A 20598-nucleotide genomic window follows, 5' to 3' on the forward strand; every position below is an offset into this window, starting at 1 on the left:
TGAGGGTAATCAGCTTTTAAGTTTTAATTTGACTTTAGAAAAAATTTCCAACCACATTAGGATACTGTAGGTATTGTCTGGTGCTTGTAAATGTGGTAGGGGTATAGAGAAGAGCACATGGGATCTGGTCAGGACACACAGGTAAATATGCCAAATTACAGTTGCTGCTATTGGGGATGTCAGTACTGGAATTCCACTTCTTTAGCAGGATACCTCTAATCTAGGGATGGCCATCGACGCCATTGCCATCGATGGAGGTAGTGCAAATGACCACACTTGTGATGTGTGACCATCGATGGTTTTAACTATTGGTGGCCATCCCTTTTATTTGACTGACTGGCCTTTGGGCCCATCAGAACTGGGGGGCGGGGTTTTGCAGGTGTCAGGGGCGGATCTATGCTCCATGTCCCAGCCCCACGACTAAGACAAAAAAAAACGATTCGGTTATAATTTGACATCGATGGCAAAACTATTCTACATCAGTCATAAACCATTGATTATTTTATTTTTATTTATGAAGGATGGTTCATGGCCATCCCTAAGCTCTACTTCAAATCCGTGTTCCTGTAAAGATGAAACAATACTATAATGCTGGTGGTAGGATATTCATTTATTATGAAGGTAGAGTGATTTGTCACCAGGACCATACAGAGCATAGATTGGACATGCTGCAGGTGACTGATAGATTGTGTGGAAGGGTTTCGAAGGATCTGCTAATTATGGTGCACATATCCATCATTTACATCGCTAGGGGTACTGTAGATTCAATTGAAAGCAGACGAAAAGTAGGATAGGAGCATGAATAGTTGGTATTCTAAAGAGATTTGGATGTTTTATAGAACTTTTGTACTTTGGCTTGAGGCTCTACAGTGGCTGTGCTGGGGAAGAAGATGGTTGGGTGGCTGGGAGAGAGGCTCAGCAGGGAGAATGATGAAGAGGTGGTCAGGGGTGTGGAGGAGTCAGCAAGGAAGAGACATGATGGGTGTGTTAGAGAGGATGATTTTAGGAAACACAAATGCCAGATCTTTCTCATTTGTTCTGTCCACACTTTATTGAAGGTTTTTTAGGCTTTTTTTTTCTTTGTAAAGACTTTGTAGAAGCCGAGAACACAAGAAGGCGACTTTCCATTCCTATTGGGACCACTTTGGTTATGGTCATGTTAATCTGTTTCATGTCGATACGAAGGAAAAAACATAGGTGAGTAGATAACCTAAGGACATTAGGAGAACACTATACATATAAAGATATAGGCATTTTTTTGTGCTTACCAAATATAATTCCTTGGCCAGCCTTGGGGATACATATGCTAGAGAAAGGGGGGGGGGGGGGAGGACGGGGGAGTTCTGGGGGGTAAGGGAGTCTGCACACTTTTAATGAGGCCTCTTAATTCTGTGCCTATGATTCACTGAACTGTATTATCTGATTTGGGGAGGGGCTATCCAAGGCAACCATTCATACAATAAATGTACACAAAAAAGAGAAGAATCCCGGTGGGATTCTGCAAGTCCGGTAGCCGGGGTCCGCCTTTTGAATGAAGGCATCCTGACTGCCGGGATAGCATATGTATCCGTACACACTAAAGAGAAGAAGCGAAAAAGCAGTTGCATGGGTTGGGTGCACACCTTTATTGGTTTTTTATATTTATTTTTATGAATCACATTGTTTTGTTAAATGTAAATAGTCAAATGTAACTTTGAATACATACAAAAATTCCCTTTCGTGTTGTTTTATTTATTGAAACGGAAGGGAGTGGATTTTCTAGGTGAAATAAGGGGTTAAAATTACATATAAATATAAAAAAACAATAAAGGTGTGCACCCAACCCGTGCAACTGCTTTTTCGCTTCTTCTCTTTAGTGTGTACAGATACATATGCTATCCCGGCAGTCAGGATGCCTTCATTCAAAAGGCCGACCCCGGCTACCGGACTTGCAAAATCCCACCAGGGACTCTGTAGGCACCCTAATCCTCTCCCCTTACTCCTCCGATTGGGATGTCGGCTGTTGGTATTCTGGCATCAGAATGCTCACTCTTATGAGATTCCTGTACCGGTCTTCTGACAGCAGTCGGAATGTTGGCGTTGGTATATTGAGCGCCAGCATCCTGTCTTCTGGTACTAAAGACCAACCCAGGCATCCCTATTTGGAGTTACTGACAGGGCTTTTTTCGGAACCCTAACCCTCTTCCCCTACCCCTCCCTTGTAACAGCAAACCCCCCACACCTCGCCGCTTAAACTCAACCCCCCACCCCACAGCCTAACTTTAACCACTCCCTAACCTTCCCCTCCCCCCACAACAATACCCTAAGTCCCCTAGCTAGTGCCTAAACCTAACCCCCTTCCCTAGCCTAACAATACTCACCGATTGGGATGTTGGCCGCATCCCCAGCCTTGACCTTTATACTATACAGAAATAGAGTGAATAGGACCAAAATAGAAAGGCATTCCTTGTTCAAGAGGTACCATCCTCTCACCTCTGTTTACAGTAGACAATGGTGATAAATCATCTTAAACTATATTCAGATAACTTCTACATGTAATATAAACATTCAAAGACACAACTGTGGCATATAATACCCAGGTGTTCCACCCATTGATTAAGTTAAGACATTAATGATGCTCATCTACAAATATTTTAGAATAAACATTTGAATTGTTTAAATTAATTAGAATGTAGTCCTATAGAGGTCGAAGCGATGACTTTGGGGTGACTTCTTTTTCTCATACTTCTCACTACATGTAAACCCACAAAAGCAGGAGTATCCCCATATTCCAGGGGAAGGGGGAAATTCTCCTAAGCAGGGTGCCTCTGGTCATCATCTGTGTATGAGCTAGGCTGGAGGATAAGCTTACAGGAAGCGGATTGGACTGCCTACTCTCATATATAATAGCTAGTAATGATCCATCTCTGTGTTTTGCAGAGCTCCTCCTCTTGATGGTACTCCCAGGTCTGAGAGATACTGTGGACACGATGGGAAAAGCCTTGCAGACGTTTGTTTTTCCCTCTAGGTCAGTAGTTCTCAACCTCAGTTCTGAAGACCCCCACACAGTTCACTTTTTCTAGGTCACCCAGCATGTGCACAGGTGCACTCATTGCTCACTGACACATTTTTAAAGATCCACACGTGGAGCTAATTATTTCACTTGTGATTCTGTGTGGAGACATGGAAAATGTGCACTGTGTGGGGTCCTGAGGACCAAGGTTGAGAACCACTGCTCTAGGTTCTGTGGATTGTGTATCTGCGACAAGTAAGTAAGAGCATTTGTTCATCTGTACTAATATTATATCAATGTTTTCTCTACAATGGCGAGAGATATAAAAATGAAAATAGTTTAACAGAGGAAGAGTGTGCATCCTCCTCACAGGAAAAGAACCCAAATTGCAGGTACATCGCCCAGTGTATGGGGACTTTAGAGTACGTGTTTATTTAGGTTCCATTAGCTCACTTAGGTAAATGTATGATGAACCGGGATGAACAAGCCAGTAACCCTTTTTACCTTGTACTCGGAGGAGTTGGTCGCGTCATCTTGTCTTCTCGTTTTCTCTGAAGCGGCAGCAAGAACCAGGCTGGGTAAACGGTTCAAGGGTGTTTATTGGTAATAAAATGAGAAACCTGGGGTCAGGTAGCAGACAGGGCTACCTATTGCACGTATTACACGAAAAAGGGTGAACCCTCACAGAACACAGTACAAACAATAAAACAGTTCAGCAGTTCAACTATAATGACTATCTCCTTTTTGGCACAGCTGGACAACCCTAGTGCAGTGAGGGTGTGGTATAGGGATCCCGACAGTCATTAGCCCGACATCGGGATCCTGACTGGCCGGACTCAGACAGTGGGGCAAGCGCAACAAAGCCCATTGCTGGCTCTCTGTGCTCGCCATGCTGCATTCTATTCTCCCTCTATGGGGATCGTGGACCCCCACAAGGGAGAATAGCCAGTGGCTGTCGGGACCCCGAGTGTTGGGCTAATGACTGTCGGGATCCCAACGTCAGGGTAATGACTGTCGGGATCCCGACTGTCAGGAAACTGTCCAGCACCCATGCAGTGAGCCCAACCAAGGGGCCATCATGGTAGAAATTATACTCAAAAGGTTCAGCGCTCTCGTGCGGACCAGCCGTGTCACCAAAGGAGTGTACCAAAAATAGCCTAATTGACTTTATCAACTCTAACTCCAATTCACTCAATTAAGGCTATCAATTCGTAGAAATATAAGGCAATTTGCAATCACATTAAATGATAACTCTTTGACTACGTCACTCTATATAAATCACAGTGCAATTCGAGACAAAAGCAATACTACTTTACGGTAAACAATATTACACTACTGGGTACCCAGTTTCTTATTACTAACCACTGTCGCTGGGACAGACCTGTGCACAGGGCTTTTGGTAGAAGTTCACTGGAGTCCTCTCCAGTGAGGATAAGGATATGGTCGGACCAGTTGCCCAAATAAGGGAAGGGTGTTGCAGTGTCTATCTATACACAGGCAAAGTATAAGCTATTCCAGTTCGCACCATAAGATGGTGCTGTTGAGGCACTTTTTATAGAGTTTGTAAAGCAATACTGAAGGGATGAATGGGTTGCTGCCACATGGGTTTGCTGTCCGGGTCTGTGCCTGTAGTGCAGATAGGGGGGTACTGGGGATACCTCTGCTTGCCCGTGCCTTGACCTGTGGCTCACTGTTAGGAAGCAGGAGGGGTGACTCTCCTTAAATACTGTGCGGTATAGTCTGTGTGTCTGGTGCAGAGTGGGGCGATCAGACCACCTCTCTCCCACCACTCTTACGGGTCTTGTATTGGAGCTGCAGTCCCATCACCCTGTGTGCCGTGACTTCTCCGGGCTGGACGTCCTGCACTCATAGTTACAACATAGTTACAGCAATCTTCCTCTCTCCCTCATTAGTCTAGCAATCTCCCTCATGTTGGTGCTTATGTGCTCCTTGTAAGTTGGTTGCCTAGCAAGCAACTGCATTTAGTTCAGGGCCGCTTGGAGGGGGGGGGGGGTCCTGGCAGCAGTGGCGAGGAGTGCGCTCAGGTGTTCGGGCGCTCGCTTGTTCAGGCACGAACACTCGAGTGCTTCCGAAGGCCCCCGAACCTCTGTGAAGAGTGATGATTGGCGACGTCGGGTGTGATGATCTGCAGGGCCAGCGGAGAGTGATAAACTATGGAGGCAGTGGCTGATGGGAGTGCCTGGGAGGGGCTGGGAAAGGACAGGGGAGGTGACGGGAGGTGAACAGCATGTAGGTGCACCCCAGTGCTGGAGGTGTGGCACCCCAGGGGGTACCCCTTTTATTCCTGTACCCCCAGATTGTTAACATTGCAGCCAATGCTGCCAGAACAGGTCCTTTCCCCTGTCAGCAGGGCTGTGAGGGGTTAACAGAGTCAGCTAGTCCCAGCTCCCCTGCACATGTGACAGGAAGCTGGGAGGTCAGAGGGGATCCCAGCAGCAGTGTGTGAGAGAGGACATGTGGAGAGAGGGAAAAGCTTTGTGAAGAAGAGCTGCAACAACCCCAGTGTCAGAGAGAAGAGGACAGTGCTGCCTAAAGACAGAGGGAACAAGTGCACTGAGGCATGTGAAAGGAAGATAAAGGAGGTTGCTGTCCCAAGTATGAGCAGAAGGAAGAGATAGAGAGAGCACACTGCAGCACCCAGAAGAGGGGCCAGACAGCATGCAGCAGTATAGCCAGAGATTCATGTGGCAGAAGCCAGCAACACCCAAGGTACTGATTCAGTCCCCCTGAGACAGCATCTGCACCCTTGTAAGGGGATATCAGGAAATAGAGCCACCTCATAGACTCCCACTACAAAGGCTAGTACCCTATTGAGCTCTACAGACAGGACAATGTCTGCCTAACCCCAGTAAAAGGATATAGAAGCAGGGCAGAGAAGTGCCTGCTAGATTCACCCTGTCCAGGACAGCTCTATATTGAGGCTACCCCTGCAGCCTGTTTTACAGTTACAAACAGGAGGTTACCCCTGAGCCGGGAATCTGCCTGCCCCTCAGTGAGGATTGTTTTTGTCATTCACCCTTCCCTGTGAATCATAAATAAGTGTGCACACTATCATAGGGACATACCCTTATATGCTTGAGGACCTGTCGACGAGGGACCATTGGTTTGAGCCAGAGACTGGTATTCTGTGGCAGTGTATGTTAATTGATTTGTTAGAGTATATTTAGATTTTTGAATCATTTAAATTGATGGCTGAAGTAGAGAGTGATTATTGTTTGATTTTATGCTTTACTATAAATGCCTGTTTATTGAGTATTTGTTACATCGTTTGCAACTTATTGAAATATTGCAGCGGCCAGTCAGTGTAGTGGTAAATAAAATTACTGTCGCTGCTAAGTGTGGTACTGTTGCTTTTGTGGGTCCTCCTTGGGTTATGCCATTCCCTGCCACAGGTTCATCCAAGAAGAGGCCGTGAAGATCTGAAGCCGGCAAGTCCAGAGTCCAGGTGCTCATCACACCACCCCGCGGCAGTGAGGCTGTCACACTTGGCGTCATACCGAACAGGATCGGACATGGAAGTGCATAAAGGCAACCCCACCACATATGACCAGTCCATCAGTGAAATGTCTGTCGCACTGGATGGAATCATCAAGATGATGACGGAGATGAGGAAAACCCTAGCTGACCAGAGAATAGAACAGGAGGAATATGAGCATAGAAGATGGCGACGCGAATGCGACAGAAGGCGCAGACAGCAGTGGAATCCCCCATTGAGGTCAGAACGACTACCCTCTGACCGAGTCATCGTATGCCCACAGACTGCGAGAAGACACGTGAGAGGAGGTCCACCGGCAGTGTTTCAGAACGGTGTGATACATTTAAGGGATAGACCGCGAACCGGCCCAAGAAGAATGTCAGGTCGTGTCCTGTGGTTCAACGTACCACGCGGGTATGGCTTCATTCAACGCACAGATACCGGGCGAAGCGTGTATGTGCATTACACCGCCATTCAGCATGCCGACCCTGAACACAACTTCCGGAGCCTGAGAAATGGCGAAGCCGTAGAGTTTGAACTGGTGAACGGGAGGAGAGGCACCAAGGCCGCCAACGTGACCGGTCCAAATGGAATCCAGGTGCACAGCAACAGACACGTTCCAGAGCAACATTGGCGCAACCCGCACCATAAAGAGCCTCCACAGTACCATCAGCAAGGCTACCAGCACAACAGGACAACAAATGGCAAGAGTGACAGATTTACCGCCAACCCTCCTGCACCGGAACAGATGCCCCGCCCACCGGAACCTGACGTCACGAGGAAACGTGAACCGCTGAGAGAAAGCGAGAAACCGTTTGTGCTGAGTGAGGCAGTCCACCAGAACTGCCAAGAAGTGACCAGGCCTCACCTTCCCCCTGAGCCTACGCGGGAGTGCATACCCAGGATGAACAATGCCGACTACCGGGTGGCAAACCTAAGGCAGACAAATGCCAGGGTGATCGACCTGCAGAGAAGCCCTGAGATGGTGGTCCACATGGCTGCGACACAGACAGTGGAGCCATCAGAAGAAGAACGAGCAGAACCAGCTATGCCACCACCCGAACCCAAGGCTGAGATAGAAACGCCGAAGAGAGATGAGAAGGCCGAGACCTGTTCCATCAATGGGAAGCCTATAACGAACAGAGAATATACAACCATATCAGGAGAAGAATTTGCCTTCAGGGTCCAGCAGGCGATACTGAGATCTAAGAAGCAAGACCGAGAGGCGAGATGTGCTTAGAGCCGATCGCACACCATGAGAGTGGGCACCATCCATGGACGACAGTGACGCACCTGGACCGCAGAGGGATGGGAGTCCTGTGGCGGAGGGATGGTTGACCCAGGGAGCCCACATTGGATAATCAGGTGACAGAGAGGTAGCGATGTATATTTGTTGAATGTGTGTATGTTCACCGTTTTCTGTTGTCATTCAAATAGTTTGTCATGGACATTGAAAGACTTTACTCAGGATTTAATGCCCCTGGTTGGTTGCCTGGGGACAGGCAAGTTTCTAGCATGGAGGTATGTGGCACCCCAGGGGGTACCCCTTTTATTCCTGTACCCCCAGATTGTTAACATTGCAGCCAATGCTGCCAGAACAGGTCCTTTCCCCTGTCAGCAGGGCTGTGAGGGGTTAACAGAGTCAGCTAGTCCCAGCTCCCCTGCACATGTGACAGGAAGCTGGGAGGTCAGAGGGGATCCCAGCAGCAGTGTGTGAGAGAGGACATGTGGAGAGAGGGAAAAGCTTTGTGAAGAAGAGCTGCAACAACCCCAGTGTCAGAGAGAAGAGGACAGTGCTGCCTGAAGACAGAGGGAACAAGTGCACTGAGGCATGTGAAAGGAAGATAAAGGAGGTTGCTGTCCCAAGTATGAGCAGAAGGAAGAGATAGAGAGAGCACACTGCAGCACCCAGAAGAGGGGCCAGACAGCATGCAGCAGTATAGCCAGAGATTCATGTGGCAGAAGCCAGCAACACCCAAGGTACTGATTCAGTCCCCCTGAGACAGCATCTGCACCCTTGTAAGGGGATATCAGGAAATAGAGCCACCTCATAGACTCCCACTACAAAGGCTAGTACCCTATTGAGCTCTACAGACAGGACAATGTCTGCCTAACCCCAGTAAAAGGATATAGAAGCAGGGCAGAGAAGTGCCTGCTAGATTCACCCTGTCCAGGACAGCTCTATATTGAGGCTACCCCTGCAGCCTGTTTTACAGTTACAAACAGGAGGTTACCCCTGAGCCGGGAATCTGCCTGCCCCTCAGTGAGGATTGTTTTTGTCATTCACCCTTCCCTGTGAATCATAAATAAGTGTGCACACTATCATAGGGACATACCCTTATATGCTTGAGGACCTGTCGACGAGGGACCATTGGTTTGAGCCAGAGACTGGTATTCTGTGGCAGTGTATGTTAATTGATTTGTTAGAGTATATTTAGATTTTTGAATCATTTAAATTGATGGCTGAAGTAGAGAGTGATTATTGTTTGATTTTATGCTTTACTATAAATGCCTGTTTATTGAGTATTTGTTACATCGTTTGCAACTTATTGAAATATTGCAGCGGCCAGTCAGTGTAGTGGTAAATAAAATTACTGTCGCTGCTAAGTGTGGTACTGTTGCTTTTGTGGGTCCTCCTTGGGTTATGCCATTCCCTGCCACAGGTTCATCCAAGAAGAGGCCGTGAAGATCTGAAGCCGGCAAGTCCAGAGTCCAGGTGCTCATCACACCACCCCGCGGCAGTGAGGCTGTCACAGAGGCACCACTGGCCCTCACTTACATACTGTATTGTGGTATGCCCGGAGATTTTATGGGACAGCCGCAGCTGAGCCAGGAAATTTTCCGGACATAACACCAAAGTGGTTTATCCCAAAAAATTGGCAACAAATAATACAATGTATCAGGTTAAAATGAAAAAACAAAAAAAAACCATAAACAGCCAGAGTCTGCCATCTCCACTCCGAATCCGGATGGGAATGGAAAATCGTACCAGTTGTAAAAGGTAAAACTTCCAGCAGATTAGAGATTGGATAGTAGCCATAATCTGCTGGAAATCTTACCTTTTACAACTGGTACCATTGATAATATCTATATCTTTAAATCCATTTCTGAAAGCCCCCTGTACTTTGCAAAAAGAACACTTATATTTGGCGCTGGATAACACATAAACAATATATAATACAAAATCAATTCATCAATATCACAATTATACACCATACAAATATATATCTAAAAAGAAACAAGTAAATAAAAAAAAAAAAAATGTAAGTAAAAATTAAAATAAATGAACAATTATAACACACACAAGAACATATAAAATATGAGCATAGTCTGACACATTGGTATAAGGTCCATGTGTGATGCTGGGGTTAATTAGTATAAGCAGTTCATCGAGAGATGAAACAAAAATGTCTCTTCCTGTGCTCCCAATACTAGCTGCACAATAAATGGTATGGATCACATTGAACGATCTGTATAGATGAGTAATAATGAAAGTTGCTGTGCCAGTTTTATTCACACACATAGTGGGGCGTATTAATCGTCAGCACAAACCCATATTGGTTTTCAATCTCAAAGGACTAGCTCCAGACTCCCAATTTAAAAAAAGCCACCCTGTGAGCGGTGAAACGCGTGAAATTGCAGCTGACGTGAAATTGTGGAGCCCGCTTGCCGCTGTCTGCCCGCCGAGTGAATATATATTTGTATGGTGTATATTGTGATATTGATAAATAAATTGATTTTGAATTATATAGGCCCTTATTCTGGTTGACTCGCAAGGCTGAGAATTTCCCAGCCTTGCTAGTCCCCCAGATGCCGACCACCCACCCCTTTCTCGCCGTGATCCCCCGCACAGCTGCGAATGGAATGATTTACATAATCATCCATTTGCAGCCTGGAATCCAATGATTTCTCTATCGCTCGCAGATCTGAGACACCTCTGTGGTGTCAGATCTATGAGCACCCTGTGCAGGAAGCGTCCGGGCTTCTGACATCTGCTGACATCAGCTGCCGGCACCCGCGTCATCATGGAATTTCCCTGTGAACGCCCAGCATTTTTATGGGAATGCTCATGAAACGCTGGTGTTCTAATGGGCGAATCCCCTGGTCCGCTGCCTCCCCGCCCAGGCTTCTGTGTGCGAGCACTGTGACTATGTGCAGTTGCTAAAAAAAACGGTCCTGCGTGCGAATGTTAGGGGAAACGATTCAATCAGAATCACCCCCATAGTGTGTTGGTTTTATCTAGTGCCAAATAGAAGTGTTCTGTTTTCATCTTTTGTCATTTTGTTGGCTGGCATACCTCCACTGTGGTGGCAGCTGATAAACACAGTTACTAGGTCACTAGTTTCTCTAGCGCCACACGATACACCTTATGTGAATGTTTCCCTGTACTGTGCATCCACAGTCTACATAGACATGCCATGTAAATGTACACAGCAATAACATCAATTTAATTTTTCTTTGCTTTCCAGGATGAAAACAACACACAATCAATGTTCCCTCTAATGTTACGAAGGCTGTGTGCGGCAAAAGATTTTGGCTGTGCAACTTTGGAAGGAAATTTTTATTTTTGTGCGTCACTTATATATAACTGGAAAACGACGTTCAGCATTTGTGTTAACTTTACTTCAAAATTATATTAAACATTTAAACATTCAAAACACAGCACACAATGTAGTTAATGGGTGAAACACACATCAATTGAGTCCACAACTGCAAAAAGGGACCACTGCTGCTTTGTGCGCTCTGTTGCAATGTCTGTGCGCACGCTCGTCGAGTTGTGTGCGCGCGCACATCTTAGAGGGAACACTGAAAGTAATATAACAAGTGAAGGTGCACATTGCTTGTGATCATGGTGAAAGGATACTAGTGCAAGCTAAGCATACTGCCACCCGAAGATAATGTGGAGGATCGGGTCAAGGTTTTAGAACAGCAGCAGGGAAACAGATGTGATCAGGGTTGGGCTGATTAGCAGCACCTGTGCTCTCCTGATATATGTGTTTCCAGGGCAGAGGGTCAGTGCTCTTGATGGTGAAATAGCTGCTCAAGTGATAGGTTGGAGTGAGTGCTATGGTGAGTGGCGCCAAGAGGGGTGAGCGGGTAGTTTTTACCCAGGCCCGAGTCTGTTGAAAAGGCCCGTTGTAGGGAGCTGGGCAATGGGTAGAGAGATGACAGGCTGCCACCATAGCACAGCAGGGCTTGGCTGATTAGCAGCACCTGATCTCTCCTGAATAGCCGCCCAAGTGATAGGCCGGGGTGTGGACCACTGGAACTTTATGAAGAGTTTGTACTATGCTGTGATTACCTGTATGCTGCTTGCTGTAACTATGCTTGCCTATGCTGATTACCTGGTATGCTGTGACCTGCTCCAAATATAATGACCAAGACTTCATCTTGATCCAGTGTATGTGATTCCTTGTCACCTTTGGTGCCTAGCATGGGGCTATACAGCTGGAGTCTACAATACAGCAGAGAACATTGGCTAGGACAGTTACCTGGGATTAAATCTGGCACGTTTTGGTATTTTGGTTACACAATGTGCAGCTGGCTTGGAAGCCAGAAAAGGTTTCACTCGTGGTGTGAGAGGCAGCCAGGCATAAAGGGCCACCGCATCATTAACAGACTGTTTGCAGTTTTTTGTTAAGAGGTCAGTAAAACAGGCGGGTGTCGGCTAAGTCTGTTTTAACCTTAAAGGGGAAACACAGGGTATTATGGAGCCCATTATGTAAATGTTTGCTCAACCGTCTGCAGGGCAACAGGATTTGGCTGCTAAACAGCAAACCCAGATTCAGGGGCAGCAAGCACAGATTCAGATGTTGCATGAGGGGAAACAAGCTCAAATTCATCTGTTGCATGAAGAGCTAAAGGAGATGAGGGAATGTGGGCAGGAGCGGGAGAGGCTACAGAAGCTCATCCCAGCTGACGACGTAGAGTCATTCCTTTGTATGTTTGAGCTCACACCCAGCACATGTTTTTGGGATGGCCTGCGGAGGAATGGTCTGACAGGCTGGCTCCCTGTTTAACAGGGGAGGCACAGAGAGCCTATTGGGATAGGTCTGTGGCTGAGTCACCTTCCTACCCTGCCCTTAAGAAAGCTATACTTGATAGGATTGGAGTAATGGGCCCCAGCAAAGCCCAGGAATTCCATGTCTGACGGCTGGATGGCTCCGAGCCTCCCAGAATTCAGCTGGCCTTACTAGCCCAGCTGGCAGGGGCCTGGTTGCAGACGGATAAAAGCTCTGCAGTGCAAATTGTGGAGATAGTCGCACTGGACCAGGCTATTCGGGTATTAGACCATTCGGTGCAGCAGTAGACCCTTCAGGCTGACCCCAGACATTTGAGGAGCTGGCAGTGGTGATTGAGTGACACTTGACTCTGGGAAAGTTGAGTAAAGCCAGGTCAGGAATTGTGCCAGTACCAAAGCCAAGAACTCAGGTCCCAGTGGTTAAGCCAAAAGCCCTGCCTCCCACTGTGTGCTTTGAATTCAGCGAGCCTGGTCATGTGGTTGGACTGCCCAAAACAAGGAGAGCCGATGGATTGCAGTGTGGGAAAAACAGCTCAGCCTATGGTCAACATAGCTGCTGCAGGGTTATCCCAAGCTTAGTCCAACCTGTTCCGGATGGTGGTAACATAATAACATAGTAATTAAGGCTGAAAAAAGACGTTAGTCCATCGAGTTCAACCTATCTGACTTGTAACTACTGACTTGAATAAGTCATATCTATAGGATTCCCTTAGTGGCCAAAAATGCATCCAGTTTTGATTCAAATTCATGAACAGTATTTGCTGTAACCACCCCACCGCAAAGAGTTCCAGAATGTTACTGCTCTAATGGTGAAGAATCCTCTTCTTAATTCAGTACGGAATTTCTGTTCCTCGAGCCTCAGTACATGCCCGCGTGTCCTAAGTATAGGCCTATTAGTAAACAAATAATCTCCCAGTTCCATATGATTCCCAATCCTGTATCTAAACATACTAATCATATCACCTCTCAGCCTCCGTTTCTCCAGTGAAAACATATTCAGCCTGGTTAACCTATCTTTGTATTCTAGTGATTCAAGACCTTTTACTAGCTTAGTTGCCCTTCTCTCTATCTGTTCCAATTAATTTATGTCCTTCCTAAGGTGAGGTGCCCAGAATTGAACACAATATTCCAAGTGTGGTCTCACCAATGCCTTGTAAAGAGGCACTATCACATTGGCATCCCTTGAATCCATGCCCCTTTTAATGCATGCCAGTGTCCGGTTTGCTTTAGCTGCTGCACTTGAGCAGTGTGCACTATTACCCAATTTCTCATCTATGATGACCCCCAAGTCCTTCTCTACAGCAGAATTTCCTGTAATAACTCCATTTAGCATGTAAGTAGCTTGTTCATTTTTGTTCCCATTTTTGTTCCCATAATGAATTACTTTACATTTTTCAACGTTAAACTGCATTTTCCTCCTTTCCGCCCACCTTTCCAGTTTATTTAAGTCACTTTGTAGTGTTTCCACATCCTCTCCTGAGTTTATTTCCGTACTCAATTTTGTGTCGTCTGCAAAATTTTACTCACTATGTCACTTCCAATATCATTAATGAATATATTAAACAATATTTTAAACAAGGTGGGTCCCAATATTGAACCTTGCGGGACTCCACTTTGGACCTTACCCCAGCTGCAATGTATGTCATCTCTGTCCCAGATTGTGCAACGTTTTTATTCCAATTACAAATGTTATCTCCTAACCCTAAATAACCTAGTTTCATTAATAACCTTTTATGAAGCACTGTGTCAAAAGCTTTAGCGAAATCAAGCAGTATTACATCAACAGCCCCCTACTGACTTCCTCATAGAAGCTAATTTAATTAGTATGACATGATCTATTTTTGACAAATTCATGCCTAGCCTTACTTATCACTTTCTCCTGTTCTAAGAAATACAGTTTGGGAGCAATCAAAAACCAAGCATTTAATCTATGGGAGATCTTCTGAAGATTCTTCCCTTGTAAATACTTAAGCAAAAGATTAATTAAATAATTCCGAATTCTCTTTTCCTTCTATTACTCTGCTTATTTTTTATTGGGGCAATATTTTCCTTTCTTAACCATTTCCTGTTTATATAACTGTATCATTTTGGGGGATTAGATTTGCTATCTGCCTCTAATTTAGCCATCTTGATTGTATTTTTACATTTTTTTTACATTCTTTATATGCAGCAAATGATTTTGGTGTCCCATCCTGTTTAAATGTTTTTAATGCCCTCTTTTACCAAGTCAACAAGAATAAGGGCCTAAGGGCCTTATTTTGGTTCATTCTTTCTGACAAAATCTTTCTTAGATGGACAAAACCATGTGCACTGCAGGTGGGGCAGATGTAACATGTGCAGAGAGAATTAGATTTGGGTGAGTAAATTTGTTTCTGTGCAGGGAAAATACTGACTGCTTTATTTTTACACTGCAATATAGATCTCACTTTGAAGTAAAACCCCACCCAAATCTAATTCTCTCTGCACATGTTACATCTGCCCCACCTGCAGTGCACATGGTTTTGCCCATCTAAGAAGGATTTTGTCAGAAAGAATGAACCAAAATAAGGCCCTAAGAAAAAATTAACTAATTTGCCATTTTGGTCGGTCAGCATTGGCTGGTTACTAATGGGCTTTGGATCTGTTTTGTGTTCAAGAATGCAGTTTATTTTCTAAGCTGCCAAATTCTCAGGATTCATGTTTTCTGAAGTCATTGGTATTTGGCTGCTGAGCTTACCATCGCACGCATCAGTCATGCCATGTCACTGGGTGATTTCCGTCACTTGCAGGACCCAGCAGCCAATTAGAGAGTGCCAAATATGCAGCTCTCCCCTGATTGGCTGAGCTCCGCTGAGCCATCACTCAAAGCAGAGCTCAGTGTATTTTACTATGGGGAAGAAATCCCCATAGTAAAGATACGTGGGAACTTTTCGGTTTTCTGTAATAACAAAGGTTAATTAGGTCAAATGTGTGGTCCCCGATTGGCTGCTTGGTCCTGCAAGTGACCGAAATCATACAGGGACCTGGTCAATGGGTTTCCTTTAGTATTTGTTTTTGTGCGGTTTGATTTTTAACCACTTGGATGCCTAAATGGACTGAAGAGGACCAATCTACACTGGATTTAGGTGACTATTTTTCCCCGCACAGGTACCCACAGATGGAGCCGGCCTCGTTCAAATACCGGTGCCCGCCAGATCCTCTCCTCTGGCGAGCGCCATCGATAATGACTGGGACGGCTCCATCTGTATGGGATTTTACATGGACAAGTGGAAAGAGGCTCATGTGTCAACATAGGGGTATGTGTGTCAGCTTGTATGTTTGTTTAAGTTATATTGACACGGTGTGTGCGTTTGGTGGGGGGGTAAGTATTTGTTCACCTGTAGAAGTGCAAGCTGGCCCATTTAATGTCCCAGAGTAAAAGATAGTTTTTGGCCTGATTTGGGGCACTTATTTTGCAACACACACCTGCTGCACTTCCCTATCTAGAGCTACACGTCTTCACAGTAACAATGAGATTATATAATATGATAGAAAAGGACTGTGCGCTGTTGACAGGAATAGTGGTATCTAAACGTGTGACAGTGTATCGAGAAAACATGATGTGATAATTCCAAAGCTTCTTAGGCTATTGTCATATGTACATGCAGTGGCATAACTATAGCTCAGCAGACCCCACGGTGGCTTGGAGGAGCCAGAGCACAGGTCTGCGGGGAGCGGCACTGCTGCTTTAGCTGATGTGAGTCAGGGACACGGAGGAAGAGCCCGCATCCCTAACTCCTCCCCAGCGGTGGATTGGCATGCCGGGATACCGGCCAATTTCCAGTGGGCCGGCCCATGTGCCAGCTGAACCGGCCACTCTCCCCCACTTGCAGGGCTGCGGACCGCATGGCGCTACCGCAATCACAGCGGATGTGTGGGCACAATATTTTGCCTGCAGTCTCTCTGCAGACACGGCAGCTCTCTCCTCTTCCCTCTCCTGCGGCACCAGGGACGGCTGCAGCCAGGAAGGGGACCAGGACAGATGAATCCTGATTGCTGCCTCTTGGACCTCCCTCCTCCCAGCCACGGCGGCCATCCTGATTGTGGGTTCACACGTGGAGGACATCACCCAGCGGATGGCGTGCTGTTCATGGTCCACCGATCCATCAAGCAGGTTAGCAGCTTCTATATTAATGTAGCCTGTATACCTAGCTCCACTTGCATATTTAATAAGGAGGACTAGCAGCCAGACTCACAGAACTGGTTGCATTATCAGAACAGACTGAGCTAAGTTCCCCTTGTGCAGTGAGCAGCAAAAGGAGTCCTGATTACTGCTTTGACTGATCCAGCAGTATCAGTAGCCATATGGCTATATGGAACCCAGTGGCGTAACTATAGTGCAGCAGACCCCGCGGTGGCTTGGAGGAGCCAGCACATGGGTCTGTGGGGAGCGAAGAAAACAAAAACGACACTGCTGCTTTAGCTGATCTGAGTCAGGGACACGGACGAAGCACCCGCATCCTTGGCTCCGCCCCCTGCACTCCATCCCTCCCTGGCCGCTGTGGAGGGATTGGCCAGTGCACACAGCATGGCTGCCGCACTGATAAATGCCTCGATCTACCTGCTTGCCTCACTTGGCTGCTGAGAAGGGAAGGAGTGGTGCACTAAGCTAGCCTTGTGGGAGTGGCGCCATAGCTACTTTAGGATGGCAAAGGATGCAAGCAAGGCATGGTTGGAATGTCCGTGAGCGGGGGAGGTAGGGGTGTAGGAGGAGCGGCAGCAGACTCCCGCCCGGTGTGCAGCCTGCCTGACCACCAGCCTTCAGGAGACCCAGCAGCAGCAGCAGCAGCCTCAGCTGCACTTACCCGTAAGCTAACTGCTCTGTGTTGCTATGGGGGAGGGGCTGTGGCATATTATATATAAATACACACACATATATATATATATATATATATATATATATATATATATATATACAATATTCTGTGGGAAACGCACACTTTCCAATGTAATTCAGGCAGGGGTTCAAGGTCTGAACAAATAGATATAGTAAGCCAGCCAGAGAGACCCTCAGTCTCCTGGAACGACAGGACCAGCACACCCTTATATTAGATGCAAAAAGTGTATTTATTGAAGCATCGTGTCAATCATCATCAAAGAGATAAAAATTCATCATACTTAGCAGTGACTGGCCAAGGACTGAAGACAGCAGCATACAATCATGCACAAGTGCCCTGACGGGCCGTTTCGGTAAGTACCTTTCTCAAAGGGCATCAAGCTTACACTGACACTGAGCCTCTATATAAAGTGCAAAATCCACCTGTGACAAATAAACATCAATTACCTGGTTCATGCACTCCACCCCTCATTACCAGAGCCTCATGGATGCTGCAGCTTGAAAACAGGAAGTGCACACAGCAGACGGAACCACTGTTCATGTCTGCGCAATCCGGGGGAAGAAAGAAAGGTTCCCAGTAACCGGAAGTGATGTATGCCGTTTCCACGGCAACCTGCCGCTGCCCCCTGTCTGTGTGCGCACCACAATCACTTGCGTGCACAGCACAGTCACAGGGGGAGCGGCTACTAGTTGCCAGGCAACGGACATACACAAATCCGACTCCCTGGTTCTCACTTAGCCACCAGCGTGTCCGCAACAATCGCCTGGTCTCCACCTGATCTAAGCACCCTTCACTAGTTACATGCAGCTGCTCATAATACATAATAGTGGGTGAATGCATGATACCAAATAACAAACAGCTGGATATACAGGACATGATCAGAGTGAAAGGACCATCATAGAGACATAAATGGTGAGCCATACTACTAGTGGGTGAACTCGTGGGGTAAATTACATATAGCAACCCCCACATAAAAATAAGGTTCAACAAAACCACATTATACTGAAAATCTGCTAAATAGTCACAATCATGTCATAAATCACTCTGAAACCGTCCTGTCCAACTGTCACATAAACACCAAAAATTACTATCAAAAAAGACACTAAACAAGAAGAAAGATTAGCATGTGAAAGCAAGTAAAAGATATGGAATACATTAATTACACAGATTTATCAAAAATCAACAAAAAATTAACAAAATTCTTTGTGGGAGAGCTGAATCAGAAATGGCCTATGCTGGGTCCTAGACTCATACTGCTCATTATAAGAATACTGACATGTTCAGTTCCTCATTAAGGCCCAACGGTGCCATCGCTTGTAGCGTGTATGTCCAGTAACACTCACGTTGTAGAAGTAACATGTGGCGGTCTCCACCTCTCCTCAACGGCATAATATAATCAAATGGTAGAAACTTAAAGTCACTCATCCGGTGTCCGGCTTGAGCGAAGTGTCTCGCAACCGGTGGTGTCGACTTGTCTACTTTCAGCAGAGCTTTATTAATAGAGGACCTATGCATATTGATCCTCTCCTTCAGCATGCGTATCGTTTTGCCCACGTATATCTTGTTACATGGGCATTGTATAATATATACAGTGAACTTAGTTGTACAGTCCATACGATATTTTAGATGGTATTTCTGACCCGTGATTGGGTGCTGCCAGTCACTGCCTGCAAGTATGAACTTACAATTCACACAACCACTGCATTTGTTTGCTCCGGTTCCCAGTTTCAGCCATGTGCTGTTTCCCACGGCCTTAGGTCCCACATCTGTGAGTACCACCTGCTGACCAATATTGGAACTCCTTTTGTAGCAAAACATGGGGTTGTGTAAGCAATGTGGACCCAATATAGGGTCAGTCCTCAGGATGTGCCAATGTTTGAGAATGGCCCCTCTTAATGCACCTGAATTAATGGAGTATGTGTTCGGAAACAACATACGTTGCTCTGCTGTCGTTCTATCCTTCTGGGTCAAGAGCTCTTCCCTCTTTAGAGTAAGGCATTTCTCTTTTGCCGCCTCAACCTCATTTATGTCATACCCACGGGATATGAAATTCTGTCCCATCTCATCAAGGGTCTCTCCCAGGACATTCGCATCTGATGTTATTCTCACCGCTCTAACCAACTGCGAGAACGGGAGTCCCCGCTTAAGGGGCTGTGGGTGAAAGCTCGACGCCATGAGCAAATTATTTTTGTCAGTAGACTTTTTGTACACCTTTGTTGCAAAGGCTCCTCCTGCCCTTGTTACTTCCACGTCCAAAAAATTGATACTAGCTGTACTGCTAGCACAAGTAAATCTGATGGACCCAGCAATCTGATTCAGCTTCTCTACAAACTGATCCAGCAGCGATTGGGTCCCAGTCCACACTATAAACAGGTCATCAATAAAACGTAAATAAAGAGTTATGTATTTAGAAAAAATTGGATCTGACATGATGTGTGTCCGTTCATAATCAAACATAAATAGGTTGGCATACGATGGGGCCATATTGGACCCCATCGCAGTCCCCTGTAACTGCAAATAAAAAGAATTGTCAAACAAAAAATAATTTTTGTGTAACACAAATCCCATCAACTGTAACAAAAACTCTATCGGCGGACCCTTATAGTGTGGACTGGCCTCCAAGCATCTTCTGACTGCCTCCATACCTTCCGTATGGGTTATGTTCGTATACAACGAGGTGACATCTAGTGTCACCAAGATGCAGTCATCAGTTGGAGTGCTAAGTTGGCTCAATCTGTTGAGGAAGTGTGTGGTGTCCCTCAACCAATATGGTGTGTTTTGCACCACATCCTGCAAAAAATGATCCACATATTGGGAAACCGGTTGTGACAGGGACCCAATAGAGGAAATAATTGGTCTCCCTGGTGGGGAGACCATTGATTTGTGTATTTTGGGTAATATGTAAATGAGTGGTACCCTAGGATGTTCCTGCAATAAGAATCCAAATGTATCATCATCCACCCACCCATTTACACAACCCATCTGTAAGATAGAATCCAATTCACGTTTGTAGGACGACGTGGGATCCATTCTCAACTGTTTGTAGCACGTAGTGTCAGACAATTGCCTGAGAATTTCATTGATGTAATCAATCTTGTTAAGAACTACCGTTGCCCCGCCCTTGTCGGCCGGACACACCATAATCAATGGGTTCTCTTTTAAAGACTGCAATGCCTGTTGCTCTAAGACAGTCAGATTAGATCTACGGACCTTCGATCTCTTCATTTGTGGT

The 20598-nt window shown here is 46.0% G+C and overlaps 1 protein-coding gene across 1 annotated transcript in view; it reads left to right on the forward strand.

Moving 5' to 3' along the window:
• Nucleotides 1-11150, forward strand: part of LOC146036269 (major histocompatibility complex class I-related protein 1-like) — a 36425-nt gene extending 25275 nt beyond the window's left edge. Inside the window, exons 5-7 of the mRNA XM_083160162.1 lie at nt 1089-1197; nt 2920-3247; nt 10958-11150. Coding sequence (XP_083016288.1) covers nt 1089-1197; nt 2920-3007 — 197 coding nt within the window. The 3' untranslated portion in view covers nt 3008-3247; nt 10958-11150. The remainder of the gene's footprint in view (nt 1-1088; nt 1198-2919; nt 3248-10957) is intronic.
• The last annotated feature ends 9448 nt before the right edge of the window (nt 11151-20598 follow it).

This window comes from Crinia signifera, chromosome 9, assembly GCF_055691185.1.
Source record: "Crinia signifera chromosome 9, ASM5569118v1, whole genome shotgun sequence".
Classification (NCBI taxonomy): Eukaryota; Metazoa; Chordata; class Amphibia; order Anura; family Myobatrachidae; genus Crinia; species Crinia signifera.